A 23,980-nucleotide genomic window follows, 5' to 3' on the forward strand; every position below is an offset into this window, starting at 1 on the left:
CCATTTACCACTGAGGCGCACACAGTTCAGGGCTCCGAAACAAAGATCAGCGATCAATCGCTAAATGAACTGACCAATCAAGATCAATATTCCATGCGCATGTGGCGCAAAATACTGACCAGGAACCAATCAGAAGTGTTCTCTGGTATTTGCTATTCATCGCTAATCTTTGTGTTACGGGACCCTGGACAGGCTACAATTAACTTCACATTTCTTATGGTTCACTTTTGATAATGTGTTCCATTGCTCGCATCAGTATAACATCTAGGTCCCATATGTTTTGTGAAATGTGTGTACTTTTATAATGACCTTGCATATGGCCAGCAAAGGGGAAGCTTTCCTGTCCATGGCAAAGGACACAATTTTTCAATTTTTTGGTCATTGCTGGGGGGGGGGGGAGCTGATAGAATAACCCACTCCCATAAGTTGATCGCTATACAAATGTCAAAATTCAAGGAGGATACATTCCACCCATTCTCCAGTTCTTTAAGTTGTTGAATTCCTTAGTTGCTTGAAATGCAAAACAAAGAAAAGTAAAAGAACATTATAATTAATACAAGAGTTGGTGCAACCAAAAATCAGTTCAGCAAAATGGTTGTGAAGAGAATCTTCAATTCAATCATGCACTGCAAAAACTCAGGTGTTTTAGGTTTCAGGTGATGTAACACCAGCCCAGAATCTATACATGTCCACACCAGAGAAGTAACACCAGTTTCCTTTTGGTCTAGAACACCAGATAGTTATTTATACAACACCAATTAGTATTAAAACAGCATCGGTTTGATTCCAAACTGGTGTTGTTTCAATACTTCTCTGGTGTGGACATATATAGATTCCGGACTGGTGTTAAATCAACGCCGGAGTTATTGCAGTGTGCATTCAGGATAGCTGTTGTGTATAAAGATCTGAATGGCGCTATTGTTTCTGAATGTTTTTTTTTTGGGTGATGAGTGACCGAATGGAGATCTGTGGATCATATAAACCTTCATGTTTTAGTACCAAATTTTGAAGTCTGACTATTTTTTTTCCAATGTTGGCCTTCTTTGATAAAGATATATCATAGAGAAAAGGAGTCCTGTAGCTAAATTCGTGGAAGAACTTTTTGTGTATTCCAAAAACAGGTTGTGTAGTTTTATTGGTTTTCATCAACTTGAAGGATTTATAACGATGTATTTTTTAAACAATATTTTCTTTTATGTCAGTTTTCTTTGTATACTGTAATTAAATGGTTAAAAGACATTTAAAAAACTGGAAGAGCTGTATCCAATGTTAGCATTTGAATAGGTTAATTATATCAAGAGTGTATAAGAGGAAAGGGGGTAAACTTTTTGAGAGAGAGAGTCTGTGTGACTAAGAGCATGGACCTACTACAACTGCAAAGAGGTAGCAGCCGGGGGGCGAGGGGCACTTACATATTTTGGTGGTACGGCACGTGCCGCATTGATGACCCACATTTTCAGACCTAGTATTTCAACACATAGTCGACCATGTGAACATGCTGTGAACAGTCACACTGTTGAGGTGTCCACAATGTGAAAATATTTTCACACTGTTGAATTTGAGTATTTCAACAGTGAATATTTTCACATAGTCCACTATGTGAACACACTGTGATGACATTGTGTTCTTTCCAGTATGGATATAAACTCCTCAAAAAAAGTTTGGAAATCTGACTTTGATCGATAATCCCTCCTCGTGTGATTGATACCAATGAATAGAGAATTTAATTCTATTTAAAATGATACCCTACATGATATGATTATGGTTCACATGAAGGTGCGGTGCCTTGAAATGTGGGGAAAGGTCAAAATTCAAAAGTTGCAAAATGACACAATATTGAAAGTCACCGTTAATTATTTCCGTACTGATGAGTGAGTTTCTCAGCGGTTTCTTTTGTTTTCATGCACCTTAACATTAACATGGAATCAAACACACATCTGCGCAAGCAAACACATAAACAAACATGCATGAGTGTTTCAAAACACGACTCAAACCATGATCTCACGGAACCATCACTGCATTTATCACAACTAAACATCGCTTTTCAGCTTTTCAATTTAGACCTCATTCAACGCTTTTGAATCCTGCTCTTTTCGTGATAGCATATGATCATAACAAGCATATGGTATCATTTTAACGAGAATTAAATGATCTTTTGAATGATATTAAATATGCAATGTGTAAAATTGGGAGAAATTAATGGCCAAACTCAGATTTCCTGACTTTTTATTGGGGGGGGGGGGGTAGTTAGGAATGAAGGATGAACAACGATCACCTCTCAATACTAGTATTGTTTTTTTCATATGATCCCATGAAGACCAACGATTTATTGCTATGCAGGCGAGACAAAAATTGTTATATCTAAATACTAAAATTCACGGAGCAAAATGCTCAAAAACGGTTATATGCACGTCGTCGTAATATTCAGTATAGGTGAACTGATTATACGTCGTGTTCCCGCTATTCCTTTAATTTTGTTTTTAATGTCTTTAATGTTTTTACATGAAATCATAGATCATCAAACTTGTTTGTATGTCTCTCTTAAAACAAAATAAGTTGCAGCATTTAATATCTACTACATTCAATCAGTTGTGAATCCAATCTTAATTCTTGGACAAAATTTGAACTAATAATTTCATACAATAAAATCCATGTATAAAAGAACAATGGGGAATATTCTTGAAGGCATGCATAGCTCGAACTGTGTCACCGAAATAATGAAAATCGTTATAATGTCGTCAATTTGTTATTCCTCGTCCGATTTTGATCACATGCAATGATTTGTTTGTCTGATATTATATCTTCAAATGATATCATGTTCAGCCTGGAATACCCCCTTTAAATTGGTCTAATTTATCAATTTACCAACTATATATGGGGTAGTTATGGTCTAAAACTGTGTACGAAACGTAAAAAGGGACCATCTGGTTGATATTTTTAGCATGATCAGCCCCTCATCCCCCCATTTTTTGCTCAGCTTCCCACTTTTAAAACCCTTCCGCGGCACCTGCTTTTCTTTGTCTGGTTTTTCTCTCCATCCGAGACCCCCCCCCCCCCCGGCCTCCCATTTGACATGTTGGATGATAGTATTATCCTTTTAGATATAAACAAGAAAAACAGAAGTCCAATTGATATATAAAGATTATTAAGTTAGATTTGAAAATATATGTCATTCACTTTTCGGAGTTATATAGGCCTACATGATTATCAAAATCCCAACTTTTATCCCATTTTATAGAATTAACTCCTTGATGAGTTTGCGTGTCACATAGTTCAGTAAAAACATTGCATTTTCTAGTAATTTTCTAATCCCTTTAGTTTGTTTTTGTTTCCATGAAATAAAAATCTCAGCCATGAACATAGTTGCCTCGAACTTTCAAAAGAAGGGTTAAAGCTCTCTTTCTCTCTTCTGATCAGATGATTGTGTCACTCCTTGGCTTTCAAGACGAACCCAATTACGATATACTTCAGTTTCTTGGCTCCCTACACCACCTAGCCATTCACATGTCAAATACAAACCTGTATCCCGTGATACCTGCGAGTATTGTCACACTGCAATGGAAGGGAAGCAAACCCGACAGATGCCTGTCATCCAGCGGATCCTACAAAAAGTCTTCAACTTTGTTGAATTACTCAATAACTTTAACGATGCCAAATGGGAGGTAACAGGCGTCCAAACTCCTTATTGTCACAATATCTTAAATGAAGTAGGCTGTAATCAAGATACACTGAGCCGCAAGGTGCACAGCCCCGCCCACCTTTTTTGTTGCTGGGGGTAAAATATATAAATACAGGACCTTCTGTCGGATTATTCACTGCACAGTGCGACGAGATTTCAGAAGGCAGATCCGGTGTGGAAGAACTAACACATTACTTTATCCCTTGCTCCTAATTGGACATAGCTCTTCAAAAATGGCTTCAAACGGAATGTTATTCTGCATCTGCGCTCTCATTGCAGGTATATAATGTATTTTTTTTTATCGGTTATTTGTCAATGGTTGCACTTTCATTTTTGTCACAAATTGAAAAAAGGGTTCCTCCAGGCTAACAAATATGTCATTCAAGCAGAAATAGTAAAATCAGAGTATACTCTTAACTAAAAAAAAACAATCATCACAAATTGAGTTCAGGAAAAATCAGGTTCTGGAAATTCAACATTTTGCTTTAAACTGTAGTGAAATAGTCTTGTGCATTTCCTCATGAATATGCAATGAGTGAGCTGATATTATGTGTCCCTGCTTATTATTTTGTGTTTTACTGTATGGAATTATGTTTATTCAAACTTTGTCCTCCAAGAATGTAAACAATGGGATTGGCTATTGAACTACTGTATAGGAGATTAAGAAGCCGTGGTTTTGTAATTTATGAAAATAATTAATGACCTAACATTGATTCTATGTACTTAGAATAAGACAAAGGGATTTGGAGACCGTACCTCAGCCCATATATTTCATGTTCATGACTATATTACCGAACTTTTGATTCGATGACTCAACGTTTTCTCTTCCCCCATTTAATATCTATAAATAAATTACTTCTCTGCTATTAAATATCTGCACCCATGTATTGGTTTTAAACATTCGACGATTTTCTTTTGACTTCCCATTTCAATTATCAAGCTTTATGATATATACATTATATGATAGTACTAACGAATATGCAAAAGAAATAAATGAATAAAAAACATTTACAAAAACATTTATCATTCTCTAGGGTTTGAGATCACCAAATTAACACTCGAGAAATGCTCCAGACCTACAATGTGACTGTAGCATTATAAGGAAAGGTGTTATTTTTCTATTATATGTTTCCACTACGTTCACAGGATCAGGGAAATCATGTAGTGTTGATCGGTGTACAGCCGGTGTTGGATTGTTGGTGTAATAGTTCAACGCCTATTATTGTTATTACAACAACTTTGGTTGTTGCTTTTACACTCACTAATCTCTATGGAGTAATTCTAACACCACATGTTGTGGGGGGGGGGGGGTGGTCATAGTCTAGGAACAGCAACTGGTGTCAGATTTAACACCTTAAAATTTACAGTGTTCTCTGTCTTTCTTTTAACAGCACTCTGTGTGGTGACAGAGGCTGGAAGACCAGGCGGGATCAGGAAAACGCGGCACGTTGTAGGAGCACCACAGAAACAGACCATGTTTGACATTCCCTTCGATCAAACCAATTCGGTGCCGGTCGCTGGCAGTGCTGGGTCCGTCGGGGCGTCCAGCGTCTTCGTCATGGATTCCGGGTCTTCCGAAGAGTCCGACCTCGATATGGACGTCGACATGGCTGATATGGACACCGACGCCAATGAAGTCGACGCCGGCGACGCACCCGTCATGGTCGGCGGTAACCAGGTGAATGGAAACCTTCTGCCCTTCCTCAGCAATGACCGCGGAGATGCAGTTGAAGCCGGAAATGCGGACTCTCTGTTGAGCAGGACGTCTGGATCGTCGGCCCGTGGTGTCGGCATCGCCTTCGCTGTCTTGGGTCTTCTCACCGTCATCGTAGCCGCTGCAGCGTTCACCCTCAGGAAATACCGACATAGCATCCCGGTTATTGTGCGTGTTTGATCTCTGAACTCGGTTATAAGGATAACGAATCTCATGATAATGACCACGTTCTTCGTCAATCAAACCCTTATCTATTCTGCCGGTTATTCTTCGAATAAATTCATGATGCTATTACTATAGATTATTGAGGTTCATGAACTTCGAAGAAAAACTTCTGTTTTCAAGTTAGAGATGATATTATGTGTGTATTGTGTTATTACATTCTGCTGCGTGACTTATCAAATATAGGCCTATTATTAATGAGTGTTACAAAATAGTTCTATAAACAACTCAAACTTTAATATATATTTCTGTATTGTCATTTATTGAAAATTTTGTGCAATAAATTTGATACAAGACGGTATACGAAAGTGTTGAGGTGAACATTTATTGTTTATAATTTTTATCAGTTTAAGTGGAATGTGGGATAGGTTGCATGGAACTTTGTGGGAGGAATGATCGATGGAGAGTAATGATTGTAAAGTAAGATTAAAGAGGAACTTCGCCCTAGCGTACGTGTGTGTGCGTGTGTTTGATGTGTGGTTTTTTCAGACATGTATCAATCAGATATGGTTATTTACGTCTGGGACCGACCTTAAACGTTATACCATCCGAAAGACGTCATGACCAGGGTTCGAACCTCTGAGTCAATTTGTGACTTCCCGAACATAATTTGGATTGCAGGCGCACGCCACAAACGATAAAGAGAAGGGGGGAAGAGGGAGGGAGATAAAGAAGGAGATAGAATGTGTGGGAGAGAGGGGCGAACACATTCATTGAAGATAAGTTGATTTGAATAAAAGAACAGATACAGAAAAGTGTCGATGAAAGTTTGATGATAATCTGTCAAACGGTATACTTGAGTTGTGATTTGTCACTGAGCCATCATTTTGTTAATTCACACCAACGAAAGCGACTCCAAATCGAATAATATCTATAACGTTATTTTAATTTCAGGGGTCCGTTTCATAAAGTTGTTCGTAAGCTAACAGCGACTTTAAGAACGACTGGTGATCCTTAATTTCTTATACGCTAAATAATCACCAATGAACATTTAATGGTGTATATCATTTACCACCAGTCTTTCTTATAAAGTCACTCTTATCTTACAAACAGCTTAATGAAACACCCGCCAGGACGGTTTGGAGTAGGTTCCGTTGGTGTAACTGAGCATTGCCTCGATTTAATTATTTGGTTTTAAGGGCCCCTCAATTTCTTAACTAGTGAGTGCACACATACCACGAATTCTCAATAGCCTTTGAATTTATTTGAATGTAGGATAAAAGAGCACCGTCGATATGCCTTGCTCTCCGGCATAGGTGGCCTGCCCGGGAATCGAACCCCGGACTTTCAAGTGTCGAAAGTCAGACCACTCGGCCAAGGCACCATCTGTACTGCAGTATATCGATACAATAGGCGAGCTCTATGATTTTTCAAGAGCCCCCCCCCCCCCCCAAAAAAAAGGGGGGAGAAGAGGGAGAGGGAGTAGACGGTAATAAGCAATAAAAATGGCTTTGTCCATTATATCTATACAATATTTTCTTCATCTTAATTCCGTGACAACTCACCTTTAGGTTATAATAATAATAATACGATAAATTTGTATAGCGCAGCCACTATATAAATATACCCTACTACGCCTACTACTACTATTGCTTATACACTTACTAAAAATGATGATATGGAAATGACGACCTGTAGGTGATGCCATTGTTTGACTCAATATGGGGTCATATACAAACCTGGCCTCTCTTTTTGACAATTCTTCTTTTTTTCCCCTTTCTTCCTCTTCTTTTTTTTAATACAATTTTCTCACTCTTTCACTGTTTGAAAAGTTTTAGGGTTTGTCGACCCCTACCCTATGTAAAATCGCAACTGATTTTTTTTTCCGACGGCGCGCCGCGGCGTCGTCAACATTGAAATCTTAACAAAGGTCAAGTTTTTAAAATGTATCATAACTTAGAAAGTATAAGTACCTAGTTCATGAAACTTGGACATAAGAGTAATCAAGTATTACTATATAAATCCTGCCTGCGTTTCAGGTCACATGATTGAGGTCAAATGTCATTTAGGGTCAATTAACTTATACCATGTTGGGGCAATCAATATTTCAAAATCTTAACCAAGGTTAAGTTTTTTGAAGTATCGTCATAACTTAGAAAGTATATAAACCAAGTCCATGAAACTTAAACATAAGGATAATTGTTTATCATTAAAGATCCTGCCTGAGTTTCAGGTCACATGAGCAAGGTCAAAGGTCACTTAGGGTCTACGAACTTTTGCCATGCTGAGATATTTGTGGAATTGTCATCATAACTTTGAAAATTGTATGGATCTAGTTCATAAAACTTAGACATAAGAGCAATCAAATATCCCTGAACATTCTATGCGAGTTACAGGTCACATGACCAAGTTCAAAGGTCATTTAGGGTTAACGAACTTTGGAAATGTTTGGGTATTTATGGAATTGTCATTATAACATTGAAAGTTTATGGATCTATAGTTCACGAATCCTGGACATAATGAGCAACCATATATCCCTGAATATCCTGTGCATGTTTCAGGTCACATGACCAAGATTAAAGGTCATTTAAGGTCAATGAAGTTTGGCCGTATATATGTTGAATTGGCGTCATAACTTAGAAAGTTTATGAATCTAGTTCATAAAACGTAGACATAAGGGTACTCAAGAATGAATGATTGTTTCGCACACGTCTTAGGTCACATGATCATGGTCAAAGGTCATTTTGGGTCAATGGACATAGTATTTTATTATCATATGATTGTTTTCTTTTGTGAATAATTATGCCATTGCTGTTTTCAAAGTCAGCACTGCTGCCATATTGAATCGCGTAATGGAGGCGAGGCGTTCCACTTGTATTTCTTTGTGATGCCATGGATACAAAAGATGACTTGGGGCCTTTTCACACGAGAATCTTGAATCATCATTGTGGTGATGATTGCAATTCCTCTTTGAATCATTGTCACGTTCACTTGAAAACTGTGATATGAATTCGAATTCCTGCGCGAAGGCGGTATTGTGTCCTTGGTGACTTGTCAATCAAACCCAATCAAAGCACTGCATCGCAAAATAAAGAAACTACGATCAGTGCATGACAATTGTATTATCTACGGAAGTGCTTGAAAGGTCACGTAAGCTCCGCCCCTCAAAAGATGTTTTGGAGGTTAACCCTTTTATACCCTTTTTACAAAAGCTAAAATTTCCTTAACCCCGTACTATAGGTGGGGCTAAATTGCCATTTAGCCCCACCTATAGTACGGGGTTAAGCTTAGCCCACTTTCTTTTTACACAGCATTTTTGCAAAGTGGGCTAACCCCACCTTTAGTACGGGATTATTTGGCCCTGCAAAAAAGCAGGGTTATCCCAGCAATTGCGGTGCTAAGAGCGATAGTACAGGGTTAAGATCGCTAGTGTAAAACGAAAGTGGGCTAAGCTTAACCCCGTACTATAGGTGGGGCTAAATGGCAATTTATAGTACGGGGTTAAGGAAATGTTAGCGTGTGTAAAAAGGGTACGAGTGAATGAGCTACCACTAGTCCGGGGTTAGCGAGTTTCGTGTGTGAAAAGCAAGCATTCCTTATCCGGGGTTAGCAATAACAATTTGGCATGTGTGAAAAGGGAAAAAAATAGTACGGGTTTAGCGATAGTCCGGGGCTAAGAAAATCCTGTGTAAAAAGGGTATTAGACGTAAAATTCGTACCGTATTTTGAGTGAAACTTAAAAGAAATTCACCTCCGGAGTAGAATTTGAATTCGTGATTGTGATTAGCGTTCGTGATTCTAGTTTGGTTTCACACGTGCTAAAAATTCGTCATTATAAATATTTTTCACCGGAATCATCATTCAAATTACGATTTTGGTACCGTGTGAAAGGGCGGAATAATGCATGCAAGTGACAGAGGACCATCGATAAGCCATTTACAGATATATTCTTTCTTTCATATAAAAGATCATTTTTTAAATTAAAATTATTACCCGATAATGACCCAGGGGAGTGTGATATTACACCAAAGTCTGTTGATTATAAAATCACAATATTGTTTCTCAATCTTTTCTGCTTAACAAACAAAACGAGTATAGGTAAATAGCGAAATTAATGAATTGTGCTGATTTATGCTAAATTCATGCAAGAAATTATTTAAATCATTGAATATTGGCGAGGTAGGGATTCAATTTTCGCCAAAGCATCATTTTTATATCGATACCTTCTTAATTTAGCTTTTGTTACAAGAAAACTCTTGAAAGAAAGAGATGAAAATCAATGAACTATCCCATGCAGGAACTATCACATTGCTAATCTATGCTAATTTATGCATAAAAGTACTTTATTTTGTATGGAAATCAGAAAGTAAGATTTAAAACTAAAATGAAATGAATGGACACTATGAAAACAAGAGTCGGATTCGAGCACTTCCAAACAAATGACCTGTCTTTGTATAAATATGTCTGATTTTGTGGCGATTTGGTAAAATATTATGTTTCATTCTGTTTTATGCTTGATTGACGATACGTAATATTCAATATCTTAATTTTTTAAAGCGAGAACTTGACCTGACATTTAAGTCATAGTCCCATAGTACACAAAAGAAGAATTTGTTAAACACATCAACATCCTTTCAACTTTCAAAATCATTTTGCCAGCTTTTTAGAAAAAAAGTAGCGTTTTTAATGATACGCATGCACTACATATTCCAGACGTCATAATTATCGCGTCTTTGATTATCTAGTTGATTTACAATGCGACAAACCAAAACTATCATCCAACTTTAGCCCACAACATCATTGAACTCCATCTAAACTATCTCACTATAATAGGTCCTTCAAGTTTATTAACACGACATCTGAATGAAATGCATGGTGCCAAGACATGTCTCGAAGAATGTTAAGACATTACTTCCCTTAACGAGATGGAATTCTTCAGGATGGGGTAGGATGTAGAGTATCATTGATCGAAAAGTATATAAAGTCAATGACATCGAAATGCTCCTCACCTTTGCCACTGACACTGGGAGAGTTTGCAAAAACATCAATAAGATTTTTTTTTCTTCAGAATATCTTGTACAACTGCAGACACAGTGACCACGAACAAGATGGCGGTCTTTGTAAAAGCTATTTGCCTTCTTGCTGGTGAGTATACTTTTTTAAATAGAAAATACTAGGCTTATTAGCAGAAGGGGCTACTCAGTGATATTTCGATATGGGGTTGACGTACTGGTGACGTTATAGTGATTCTATTCGCTTTTCGCCTCCTAGCAACAGGTGACGCCAAACAAATAATAATAAGAAGAAGAATAGTAATGATAATGATAATAATAATAAGGATAATAATGATAATAATATAATAATTATGATAATGACAAAAATGGTACGAATGGTCATTATTATTATCATTATTATATATATTAATAGAATAGACTAAAATCTTAGAGGGTTACAAGGTTCAGTCCTCTCCTTTTTATTCACTTTGTTCATCTTTCCATCTTTTTCATTAATTTTCTCCTTTTTTACTACTTGAAAAAAGTCAAGGGGCGTCGCCCCAGGGACAATACCCCTGCCTCCTTTTGCCGCTGCCTCTTTATGAAGCTTATATCTTCCAAAGCATTCCCATACCTAGTCATTTGTTTAACTCGTGACTTCTCTAGTCATAGTGATTATACTTGTAATTGTGACAGATTGAATCGAGATGTTCATTTCAATGTCGAAGATAATTTATGACAGAATGGAATAATTAATGCGTTAAAGAGACTATCGGATTAATTTAAATTTCCCAACTCAACCTTTGATCATTCTTTATTCCATTTTCACAGCATTTTGCTTCACGATCGAAGCCAAAAACGACACTCGTGCGGATCCTGCAAAGAAGCAAACTCCGCCCGCTTCACCTCCCCAAAACCAGTTCGACTTCGTGTTCAGTATCTACAACCAAACCACACCAATCCCTGAGAGTCAAACTACCACGAGGATGACCAGACCAAGCACTGGCAACCAAGCTACGATCCAGCCTAACATCGTAGGAGGCTCTACGAGCATCTACGACGACTCTTCCGAGGAGGAGTCCGATACTGATACGGATGACGGCGAGGTCCAAAGTGCTCCTTCTTATGTCTTTAAGGAGAACGGGAATCGAGTGAGCGGAAATACACGACCTATGTCTGCTGGATGGACTAGGCAGCGAGCCATGACAGGAGTGCGGGATGGGGACCTCGTAGGAGACTACGAGGGTGGTTTATTTGGCGTTCACGACCATCTCGTCGGCAGGGCTACCGGTTCGTCTGCTCGTGGAGTCGGAATCGCTCTCGGTTTGCTCGGACTCCTAACTGTGGTAATAGCTGCTGCTTTCCTCATCATCAGAAAACAAAGGAGTAATAACGCAAGCTTTGTTCGTATTTAATGGGAATACATCGATGGTATTAGTATGGACCAAATTACAGATTGTTACACAGCCAGTCGGTTTCTACGAAACATTATTGAAATATGTATATTTATTTGTGATTGATTAATTTATTAATTCATATGTAATATGTACATTTCTATATTGACTTCCTTGTTAAAAAATTAATTAAACCAGTTTCCCTTTTATTTCATCATATATTTTGTTGATTTATTTGATTTCATTCTTAATAACTATGTTATCTTTTCTTGATTTCGGGCTTGTTTTTGTTTTGGGGATCTATTGTTGGGGGGGGGGGCTTCGTTTGTGATATGGATAAAGGTTGTCGTTAAATATTTTCATGGCGCCCTTTCTCAGATATACCCCCCCCCCCCCCACACACACACACACACACACACAAATCATCAAAGAATAATTTAGATTTGTAATTCATTTAAACTATTTTGGTTTTGACCATTTTAATGTCGTATTGAGACTAAATGTATTTTTTCACAGCAATCCGATGAAAGTAAGCTCAGTTCAATTAAATGTTATTTTAGTAATCATAATGTTTCTTAGGGCTTTACATTGCAATTATTATTATCCCAGTCATTGGATCCTGACATGCCCGCACATAAGGTATGCCCTTCTCCACTCCCTGGGAACATTCCTACAAGAGTTCCAAGACTTATTTGCTCGGCATACTACCTATAGGCATTGGCATCCTACCGGGTACACACTAAGAAATAAAGGTGCAGTTTAGGATTCAAATTTGCGTTTAGCACCCCTATCTCGACAAGGGTTGAATATTCCACCTGTACGGGTTCACTTTGTACGAACCAGGGTTCAATTTCCAGAAAGGTTCAATTTTGAACCTTTCTGTATGGATTATTAGTCCTGTACAGAAACCTACGGAAAAGCGATTATTATATTGTTCACATGTTACAGCCAGTATCTCTTATAAAAGTAAGTTGATTCAAAGGTTGTTGAAAGAAAATGAAGTTAAATTACCAAATAATCAATATTAATTAATTTGCTACGTGAATCCACGCAAACGAAACATAAAAGTTATAATTCTCCGTAAAGAAAGTAACCGTACATAGACTAAGTGGCTAGCCGGTGATCAACCAATCACGCAAACGGAGACAAGGCGTCAAATCGGTACACAAAACATACAGATATCCCACATCTTCACAGTACAAAGAGGTTTGCAGAGCACTTGTTGTTAGATTCCCCATCTTGAAGGACAAAGCCAAGAACTCTACTGGATATGTAAGTAATATTTTTACCAGTTCATTCCATGCCATTTCATAAATTCAGGAGTTGATAACATATGTACATGTATGCTGATAATTACTATGAAGTTTTAAGTTGTTTGGGTTGAAACTTCTGAAGATGTATTTTTTTACAAAATTGTCTTTATGTCAGTTTTCTTTGTTTACTGTAATTAAATTGTTAAAAGACATTTAAAAAACACTGAAGAGCTGTATCCAATGTTAGTATTTGAATAGTTTAATCATAATATGAGTGTATAAGAGGAAAGGGGGTGAACTTTTAGAGAGAGAGAGAGAATGTGCGTGACTAAGAGCATGAACCTACTACAACTGCAAAGAGGTAGCACCGGGGGGCGAGGGACACTTACATATATTGGTGGTAAGGGACGTGCCGCATTAAAGACCCCCATTTTCAGACCTAGTATTTCAACACATAGTCGACCATGTGAACATGCTGTGAACGGTCACACTGTTGAGGTGTCCAAAATGTGAAAATATTTTCACACTGCTGAATTTGAGTATTTCAAGAATGTGAATAAATTTCACATAGTCCACTATGTGAACACACTGTGATGACATTGTGTTCTTTCCAGTAGGGATATAAACTCCTCAAAAAAAGTTTGGAAATCTGACTTTGATCGATAATCCCTCCTCGGATTTAGTGAATATTAATGTGTGATTGATACCAATGAATAGAAAATTTAATTCTATTTAAAATGATACCCTACATGATATGATTATGGTTCACATGAGGGTGCAGTGACTTGAAATGTGGGGCAAGGTCAAAATTCAAAAGTTGCAAAATGACACAATATTGAAAGTCACTGTTAATTATTTCCGTGCTGTTGAGTGAGTTTCTCAGCGGTTTCTTTTGTTTTCATGCACATTAACATGGAATCAAACACACATCTGCGCAAGCAAACACATAAACAAACATGCATGAGTGTTTCAAAACCCGACTCAAACCATGTTATCTCACGGAACCATCACTGCATTTATCACAACTAAACATCGCTTTGCAGCTTTTCAATTTAGACCTCATTCAACGCTTTTGAATCCTGCTCTTTTCGTGATGGCATATGATCATAACAAGCATGGTATCATTGTAAAGAGAATTAAATAATCTTTTGAATGATATTAAATATGCAATGTGTAAAATTGGGAGAAATTAATGGCCAAACTCAGCTTTCCTGACTTTTTTTTTTTTTTTGGGGGGGGGGGGGTAGTTTGCAATGAAGGGTAAACAAGTGGACATCGATCACCTCTCAACAGTATACTAGTATTGTTTTTTCATATGAACCCATGAAGACCAACGATTTATAAGAAAGAAAACAATATTAATTTTCGAGTACCTATTACGATATAAAATTGTAAACCTATACCATGCTATACTCTCAAAAATGTTAAAAACCAACTGAAAAGGGCTGAAAATTGTTATTTCTAAATAAAATTAATGTACTAAAATTCACAGAGCAAAATGCTGAAAATTTCACCATAATCTGATAACTAAGTAATATTGAATTTGAGGTTTAACAATATTTGCGAAAACAGTTATATGCACGTCATCGAAATATTCATTATTGGTGAACTGATTATACGTCGTGTCCCCGCTATTCCTTTAATTTTGTTTTTAATGTCTTTAATGTTTTTACATGAAATCATAATTAGGCCTATTTCATATCTTCAAACTTGTTTGTACGATATGTCTCTCTTAAAATAAAATAAGTTGCAGCATTTAATATCTAAAACATTCAATCAGTTGTGAATCCAATCTTAATAATTTTTTGACAAAATTTGAACTAATAATTTCATACAATAAAATCCATGTATAAAAGAACAATGGGGAATATTCATGAAGGCATGCATAGATCGAACTGTGTCACCGAAATGATGAAAATCTTTATAATGTCGTAAATTTGTTATTCCTCGTCCGATTTTGATCACATGCAATGATTTGTTTGTCTGATATTATACCTTCAAATTATATCATGTTCAGCCCGGAATACCCCCTTTAAATTGGTCTAATTTATCAATTTACCAACTATATATGGGGTAGTTATGGTCTGAAACTGTGTACGAAACGTAAAAAGGGACCATCTGGTTGATATTTTTAGCATGATCGGCCTCTCACAGGGGCCGCGGAACGGTTTTCAAAGTGGGGGGGCTGAGCCAAAAGTGGGGGGGGGGGCTGACCATGCTAAAAATCTCAATCGTATGGTCATTTTTACGTTTTTGTACACGGTTTTGGAAAAAAGTGGGGGCTGAAGCCCCCCCCCCCGGCCCCCCGGCCCCTGCCTCATCCCCCCACTTTTTGCTCAGCTCCCCACTTTTAAAACCCTTCCGCGGCACCTGCTTTTCTTTGTCTGGTTTTTCTCTCCATCCGCGACACCCCCCCCCCCCCCCCCCAGCCTCCCATTTGACATGTTGGATGATAGTATTATCCTTTTAGATATAAACAAGAAAAACATATGTCCAATCGATAAATAAAGATTATTAAGTTAGATTTGAAAATATATGTCATTCACTTTTCGGAATTATATAGGCCTACATGATTATCAAAATCCCAACTTTTATCCCATTTTATAGAACTAACTCCTTGATGAGTTTGCGTGTCACAAAGTTCAGTACATTGCATTTTCTAGTAATTTTCTAATCCCTTTAGTTTGTTTTTGTTTCCATGAAATAAAAATCTCGGCCATGAACATAGTTGCCTCGAACTTTCAAAAGAAGGGTTAAAGATCTCTTTCTCTCTTCTGATCAGATGATTGTGTCACTCCTTGGCTTTCAAGACGAACCCAATTACGATATACTTCAGTTTCTTGGCTCCCTGCACCACCTAGCCATTCACATGTCAAATGCAAACCTGTATCCCGTGATACCTGCGAGTATTGTCACACTGCAATGGAAGGGAAGCAAACCCGACAGATGCCTGTCATCCAGCGGATCCTACAAAAAGTCTTCAACTTTGTTGAATTACTCAATAACTTTAACGATGCCAAATGGGAGGTAACAGGCGTCCAAACTCCTTATTGTCACAATATCTTAAATGAAGTAGGCTGTAATCAAGATACACTGAGCCGCAAGGTGCACAGCCCCGCCCACCTTTTTTGTTGCTGGGGGTAAAATATATAAATACAGGACCTTCTGTCGGATTATTCACTGCACAGTGCGACGAGATTTCAGAAGGCAGATCCGGTGTGGAAGAACTAATTCACATTACTTTATCCCTTGCTCCTAATTGGACCTAGCTCTTCAAAAATGGCTTCAAACGGAATGTTATTCTGCATCTTCGCTCTCATTGCAGGTAATGTAACTTATTTTATTGGTTATTTATCAATGGTTGCACTTTCATTTTTTGTCACAAATTAAAAAAAGTTCCTCCAGGCTAACAAATATGTAATTCAAGCAGAAAGAGTAAAATCAGAGTATACTCTTAACTAAAAAAAAAAACAATCATCACAAATTGAGTTCAGGAAAAATCAGGTTCTGGAAATTAAACATTTTGCTTGAAACTGTATAGTGAAATAGTCTTGTGCATTTTCTCATGAATATGCAATGAGTGAGCTGATATTATGTGTCCCTGCTTATTATTTTGATTTACTGTATGGAATTATGTTTATTCAAACTTTGTCCTCCAAGAATGTAAACAATGGGATTGGCTATTGAACTACTGTATAGGAGATTAAGCAGCCGTGGTTTTGTAATTTATGAAAATAATTAATGAACTAACTTTGATTTCATGTACTTAGAATAAGACAAAGGGATTTGGAGACATAACCTCAGCCCATATATTTCATGTTCATGACTATATTACCGAACTTTTAATTCGATGACTCAACGTTTTCTCTTTCCCATTTAATATCTATAAATAAATTACTTCTCTGCTATTAAATATCTGCACCCATGTATTGGTTTTAAGCCTTCGACGATTTTCTTTTGACTTTTCCCATTTCAATTATCAAGCTTTTTGATACACTATATGATAGTACTAACGAATATGGAAAAGAAATAAATGAATAAAAAACATTTACAAAAACATTCATCATTCTCTAGGGTTTGAGATCACCAAATTAACACTCGAGAAATGCTCCAGACCTACAATGTGACTGTAGCATTATAAAGAAAGGTGTTATTTTTCTATTATATGTTTCCACTACGTTCACAGGATCAGGAAAATCATGTTGTGTTGATCGGTGTACAGTCGGTGTTGGATTGTTGGTGTGATAGTTCAACGCCTATTATTGTTATTACAACACCTTTGGTTGTTGCTTTTACACTCGCTAATATCATTGGAGTAATTCTAACACCACAGGATGTGGTCATAGTCTATAACAGCAACTGGTGTCAGATTTAACACCTTATAATTTACAGTGTTCTCTGTCTTTCTATTAACAGCACTCTGTGTGGTGACAGAGGCTGGAAGACCAGGCGAGATCAGGAAAACGCGGCACGTTGTAGGAGCACCACAGAAACAGACCATGTTTGACATTCCCTTCGATCAAACCAATTCGGTGCCGGTCGCTGGCAGTGCTGGGTCCGTCGGGGCGTCCAGCGTCTTCGTCATGGATTCCGGGTCTTCCGAAGAGTCCGACCTCGATATGGACGTCGACATGGCTGATATGGACACCGACGCCAATGAAGTCGACGCCGGCGACGCACCCGTCATGGTCGGCGGTAACCAGGTGAATGGAAACCTTCTGCCCTTCCTCAGCAATGACCGCGGAGATGCAGTTGAAGCCGGAAATGCGGACTCTCTGTTGAGCAGGACGTCTGGATCGTCGGCCCGTGGTGTCGGCATCGCCTTCGCTGTCTTGGGTCTTCTCACCGTCATCGTAGCCGCTGCAGCGTTCACCCTCAGGAAATACCGACATAGCATCCCGGTTATTGTGCGTGTTTGATCTCTGAACTCGGTTATAAGGATAACGAATCTCATGATAATGACCATGTTCTTCGTCAATCAAACCTTATCTATTCTGCCGGTTATTCTTCGAATAAATTCATGATGCTATTAATATAGATTATTGAGGTTCATGAACGTCGAAGAAAAAATTCTGCTTACTAGACAAGTTAGAGATGATATTATGTGTATATTGTGTTATTACATTCTGCTGCGTGACTTATCAAATGCGTGGAATAGGCTACTGGGCCTATTACTAATAAGTGTTACAAGATAGTTTTATAAATAACTCAAACTTTGATATATATTTTTGTATTGTCATTTTATTGAAAATTTAGTGCAATAAAATTGATACAAGACGGTATAAGAAAATGTTGAAGTGAACAATTTTTTATAATTTTTATCAGTTTAAGTGGAATGTGGGATAGGTTGCATGGATCTTTGTGATTGTAAAGTAAGATTAAAGAGGAACTTCGCTCTGACGTTCCTGTGTGTATTTGAGGGTTTTTTCAGGCGTGTATCAATCAGATATGGTTATTTACGTCTGGGACCGACCTTAAACGTTATACCATCCGAAAGACGTCATGACCAGGGTTCGAACCTCTGCGTCAACTTGTGACTTCCCGCACATAATTTGGAATACAGGCGCACGCCACAAACGATAAAGAAGGGGATAGAATGTGTGGCAGAGAGAAAAGTAAAGAGGGGCGACCACATACACTGACGATATAAGTTGATTCAAATTTAAAAAAAGATACAGAAAAGTGTTGAAAGTTTGATGATAATCTGTTAAACGGTATACTGGAGTTGTGATTTTGTCATACTTTATTTCGTGGTGCCACCGACGAGCGGCCATTTCGTGTAATATAGAATCCCCCCCCCCCCCAAAAAAAAAAAAATGAAATTACAGAAAATGAACTTTACCATCATGTGCGGGGGTATTTATCATCAGACACATTTCATACCCCCTTATAGAAAAATATATATATATATTTATTCATCATGTTCCATGACAAATTGAATTTAGTGAATGTATAATACTGTATATATATAAATGGGGGAGGTGCTCGCATAAGACGCCACAAAAATTAAAAATTTAAAACTATCTTGCCTTTTGTTGGATATTCATCAAACCAGATTTTCGGGGGAAGTTTCATTCTGATTTTCTTTTATATGATTAATTTTGCGTTTTACACTAAAGATGTTTTGACAACATCTCTGTGCTGAATCGTAACAGTTTATCATTAAATTTTAACGCGTCTTTGATAATATTGATAATAAATAATAACAATAACTCTTATTTACCCAGGGTAGCCAATCTCAGCTGTAAGTTGTTCTTCCTATGGGCCCTGCATAACTTAATATGTTATCATCACCCTTCTCCGTTGTCATACTTCGAGCGCCTGACAAATAGACAGAAGGTCCCATTTTTAAATCTTTGGTATGGCTCGGACGGAGATCGAACCCGCGACCTCCCGTTCATGAGACGGGCGCTCTGTCACTGAGCCACCATTTTGGTTAAGTCACATCAATGAAAGCGACTCCAAATCGAATAATATATATAACGTTATTTTAATTCCAGGGGGTCGTTTCATAGAGCTGTTCGTAAGTTATAAGAGCGACTTTAAGAACGACTGGTGATCCTTTCTTATGCGCTAAATAAAATCACCAATGAACATTTAATGGTGGACATCATTTACCACGAGAAAGTCACTCTTTCTTACGAAAAGCTTTATGAAACACCCGCCAGGACGGTTTGGAGTTGGTTTCGTTGGTGTAACTGAGCATTGGCTCGATTATAATTAGTTGGTTTTAAGGGCGCCTCAATTTGAGTGAGTGCACACATATTATTTACCAAGAATTCTCAAAAAGCCACTGTCGATTAAATGCCAAGCTGTCGGGCATAGGTGCCCTGCCCGGGAATCGATCCCCGGACTTCAAAGTGTCTAAAGTACTGCAATAGATCGATGTACTAGGCGAGCTCTATGATTTTTCAAAAGCCCCTCCCCCCAAAAAAATAAAAAATAAAAAATAAAAAATGAATAAAATAAATAAATAACATTAAATATAAAAAGGGGGAGGAAGGAGGGGGTAAAGATAATAAGCAATAAAAATGGCTTTGTCCATTATATCTATACAATATCCCTATTTTCTTCATCTTAATTCCGTAAAAACTCTTCTTTAGGTTATGATCTTGCCCACCCCCCCCCCCACAAAAAAAGAAACGACCCCATTTATACATGCATATAATAATTAAACCTTTATTTCGTTAAATAAACATCACGCCTTATAATTTTGAATCATCGATTGTTTGACTGAAATGACAATCTGCCTTCTTTTAATTATCATGATTATTCAAGCAGGGGTAATAAAGCGTGATCATAGAGAAATGACGACCTGGAGGTGACGCCATTGTTTGACTCAATATGTGTCATACGAACCTTTCCACTTTTTTTGACAGTTCTTCTTCCCTTTTTTTCCCTTTTCTTCCTCTTTTTTCTTATACCTTTTTCACTGTTTGAAAACTTTTAGGGGCTGTCGACCCCTACCCTATGTAGAAGCGCGACTGATGTTTGTCTCGCCTGCATAGCAGAGCGAGACTATAGGCGCCTCACAGTGGGCCAGAATGAGTTGAAAGTGCGCCAAAATTATATTCCGAGTTATATTTTAATTAAACATGTTGTTTAAGGTTGATTTTGGGCATAGAATCGACTGAACATAATTTAAAGCCGACATGGCGTCACCTTGATACCAAATTTTGATTGGCTACTTAAAACCTATCTGTGAGAAGACAAATTACGCTAAACAATGTGTAGTATATAAACTTTTGTGTTATGTGTTACTTTAAGATTGACCAGAGTGAATGTCGGTTTATGCTTCTCACATGCCTAAAAGTGTGTATGAGATCCTGAAATAATTTTATGGCATCAAAATGATCATTGGATTAAAAAAAAAATACTTTTGAAATCTGAAAAATATTAACCGTGTTTTATCACCACGATAAGAGGAGGGTTTTGGGCTGAAAATTTCAAGTAACTTTTATCTCTGGGAGAGGGGTGGGTAGCCCTTATATGCGTTATCAACCTTTCATTTTGTTAACATTATGCCCGGAATTCATGTCATTTTCATCATGGAAGGGGAATCGTCCTCGCCGTGCAAAAATGAACGGCGATGTACACCCACACGGTACGTTGCGATGACTTCGCGGTATAAAAATGACCGTTTTGGGGGTGATGTGTCAAGTAAATTCGGGTCTGTTCTATAATTTCTGTAAAATCCTCACACCTCCTACATTCATTCATTTAGTAACACATAAAAGATACTATTTCTAACCGCAAATATCATATGGATATAGCTTGTCCGACGATTAGGAGCCGATCGACCGTTTTTATTATAAATGATAAAACAAATATCAAACTTGCAGATCTCTGTTCTTGATAGATATTAGGAATCTATATAATGACATTACATACACCGTTTATTGTAGAGTAACAGTGACACATGAACCGACATCTTACCCTATATTATGCGACAAGTCAGACCAGTTGAAAAAAAAACCAGAGATATAACTCGATGAGCAAAAAACTGTGGAAAAACTGTGAAAGACTTTTGCAACCCCCCCCCCTCTGAATTTGTTTATCAGATTATCATAAACTTTAATAATTTGAACACTTTCACTTTGCGAATTTTAAATTCTGTAAATTTGTCGTAACGAAGAGAACAAGCTAGAATGATACGCCCAACGTATCCTTACCGCACGTTATCCGTTCTTTCCGCGCTCCAATGCCAATGCACTTGTAATTACATTCCACGGAGGCTTCGAACCCCAATGACTATGCATTCCTGCAAAGTTTACGAACATTAACAAAACAAACAACATTTACCTGCTATACAACAGTAACGCAGGTAAATAATATTCTCACATGAAAACGGACAGCTAAATTTGGTATCGACTTAAAGCTTAGACATCGGGGAAAATTATGCTGATAGAATTTAGACGGAAATCCAAACGTTTCTAATGTAGATGCAAAAAACATGGATTATCAGCCTATTTCGAGGAATAACTATAAACCTCCTGAAAGGTGTCTTTTATCTACTTTGAACCCTTTCACACGAAAAAGGAATAAAGCAGGATTATGTTGGAGCCATTTCAAATTCCTACATGTAAAAACCTCATGTGAAATGGCCTGTATTTCAACTAAGTTGTCATATATACGCGGCATTTCGCAAAATGCCACATTTTACGATTTGAGGTAGGAAATTAACAACATTTATGCAAATTCCCGAATGAAATATTTTGCTGAAGTATTCTTCAAATTGTTGTCTTTCAGCTGGGCATGACAAAAATTAAAAATCTGAAAATGCCCAAAATGACTTTTGGCGCACTTTTGTTTCGCCCCGGCCCACTAAGCGCCGCTTTTCGGACGGAGGTGGCTGCGGGCGGCTGCGGCGTCGTCAACGTTGAAATCTTAACCAAGGTCAAGTTTTTTTAATGCCTCATAACTTAAAAAGTATGTGTACCTAGTTCATGAAACTTAGACATAATGGTAATCAAGTATTACTAAAGATTCTGCCTGAGTTTCAGGTCACATGACCTAGGTAAAATGTCATTTAGGGTCAATGAACTTTGGTAATGTTGGCGGTATTTATGGAATTGTCATCATAACTTTAAAAGTTTATGGATCTAGTTCATGAAAATTTGACATTAAGAGCAACCATGTGTCCCTAAATATCCTGTGCTTGTTTCAGGTCACACAATAATGACCAAGATCAAACGTCATTTAAGGTCAATGAACTTTGGCCGTGTTAGGGGTAGGCCTATTTGTTGAATTGGCATCATAACTTAGAAAGTTTATGAATCTAGTTCATAAAACGTACACATAAGGGTAATCGAGAATGAATGATTGCTTTGAACACGTTTTAAGTCACATGATCATGGTCAAAGGTCATTTTGGGTCAATGAATGTTTTCTTTTGTGAATGATTATGCAATAGCTGTTTTCAAAGTCAGCACTGCTGCTATATTGAATCGCATAATGCAGGCGAAATTGCCAGTGGCGTTCCACTTGTATTTCTTTGTGATGCCATGGATACAAAAGATGACTTGGGGTCTTTTCACACGAGAATCTTGAATCATCATTGTGATGATGATTGCAATTCCTCTTTAGAATCATTGGGCACCATTTACACGTTCACTCGAAAACTGTTATTTGAATTCGAATTCCTACGCGAAGGCGGTATTGTGTCAGTCAAACCCAATCAAAGCACTGCATCACAAAAAAGAAACTACGATAAGTGCATGACAATCGTTTTATCTACGGAAGTGCTTGAAAGGTCACGTAAGCTCCGCCCCTCAAAAATATGTTTAGGAGGTTAACCCTTTCAGACGTAAAATTCGTACCGTATTTTGAGTGAAACCAAGGAGCTTCGCTCCTTGGTGAAACTTAACTGAAATTCACCTTCGGAGTAGAATTTGAATTCGTGATTGTGATTAGCGTTCGTGATTCTAGTTTGCTTTCACTCGTGCTTAAAATTCGTCATTATAATTATTTTTCACTGGAATCATCATTCATTACGATTTTGGTACATTGTGAAAGGGTAGAATAATGCATGCAAGTGGCAAAGGACCATCGATAAGCCATTTACAGGTATATTCTTTCTTTCATATAAAAGATCAATTTTTGTTTTTTTTATTCAAATTATTACCCGATAATGACCGAGGGGAGTGTGATATTACACCAAAGTCGGTTGATTATAAAATTATAATATTTGTTTCTCAATCTTTTCTGCTTAACAAACAAAACGAGTATCGGTAAAGAGTTAAATTAATGAATTATGCTAAATTCATGCAAGAAATGATTTAAATC

General features: G+C 37.5%; 3 protein-coding genes across 3 annotated transcripts; all 3 read left to right on the forward strand.

Annotated features, from left to right (window-relative positions):
- Nucleotides 1-3,820: 3,820 nt before the first annotated feature.
- LOC129260527 (uncharacterized) lies at nucleotides 3,821-5,915 on the forward strand. Its single transcript, XM_054898494.2, has 2 exons — nucleotides 3,821-3,958; nucleotides 5,071-5,915. The coding sequence occupies exons 1-2, from the start codon at nucleotides 3,913-3,915 to the stop codon at nucleotides 5,571-5,573; spliced, it is 549 nt and encodes a 182-aa protein (XP_054754469.2). The 5' UTR covers nucleotides 3,821-3,912; the 3' UTR covers nucleotides 5,574-5,915.
- Nucleotides 5,916-10,562: 4,647 nt separating this feature from the next.
- LOC135154118 (uncharacterized) lies at nucleotides 10,563-13,410 on the forward strand. Its single transcript, XM_064099375.1, has 2 exons — nucleotides 10,563-10,700; nucleotides 11,381-13,410. The coding sequence occupies exons 1-2, from the start codon at nucleotides 10,664-10,666 to the stop codon at nucleotides 11,962-11,964; spliced, it is 621 nt and encodes a 206-aa protein (XP_063955445.1). The 5' UTR covers nucleotides 10,563-10,663; the 3' UTR covers nucleotides 11,965-13,410.
- A 2,983-nt stretch (nucleotides 13,411-16,393) lies between these two features.
- LOC129260528 (uncharacterized) lies at nucleotides 16,394-18,115 on the forward strand. The gene is made up of 2 exons (XM_054898495.2): nucleotides 16,394-16,521; nucleotides 17,613-18,115. The coding sequence occupies exons 1-2, from the start codon at nucleotides 16,476-16,478 to the stop codon at nucleotides 18,113-18,115; spliced, it is 549 nt and encodes a 182-aa protein (XP_054754470.2). The 5' UTR covers nucleotides 16,394-16,475.
- The last annotated feature ends 5,865 nt before the right edge of the window (nucleotides 18,116-23,980 follow it).

Source organism: Lytechinus pictus, chromosome 5, assembly GCF_037042905.1.
Source record: "Lytechinus pictus isolate F3 Inbred chromosome 5, Lp3.0, whole genome shotgun sequence".
In the NCBI taxonomy this organism is placed as follows: Eukaryota; Metazoa; Echinodermata; class Echinoidea; order Temnopleuroida; family Toxopneustidae; genus Lytechinus; species Lytechinus pictus.

What these genes read in the sequence shown, in the direction of transcription:
- LOC129260527 (XM_054898494.2), top strand. Translation starts at nt 3,913, where the DNA reads ATGGCTTCAAACGGAATGTTATTCTGCATCTGCGCTCTCATTGCAG. An exon ending in CATCTGCGCTCTCATTGCAG is followed by an intron (nt 3,959 to 5,070) that starts GTATATAATGTA and finishes TTCTTTTAACAG; the next exon opens with CACTCTGTGTGGTGACAGAG.
- LOC135154118 (XM_064099375.1), top strand. Translation starts at nt 10,664, where the DNA reads ATGGCGGTCTTTGTAAAAGCTATTTGCCTTCTTGCTG. An exon ending in AGCTATTTGCCTTCTTGCTG is followed by an intron (nt 10,701 to 11,380) that starts GTGAGTATACTT and finishes CCATTTTCACAG; the next exon opens with CATTTTGCTTCACGATCGAA.
- LOC129260528 (XM_054898495.2), top strand. Translation starts at nt 16,476, where the DNA reads ATGGCTTCAAACGGAATGTTATTCTGCATCTTCGCTCTCATTGCAG. An exon ending in CATCTTCGCTCTCATTGCAG is followed by an intron (nt 16,522 to 17,612) that starts GTAATGTAACTT and finishes TTCTATTAACAG; the next exon opens with CACTCTGTGTGGTGACAGAG.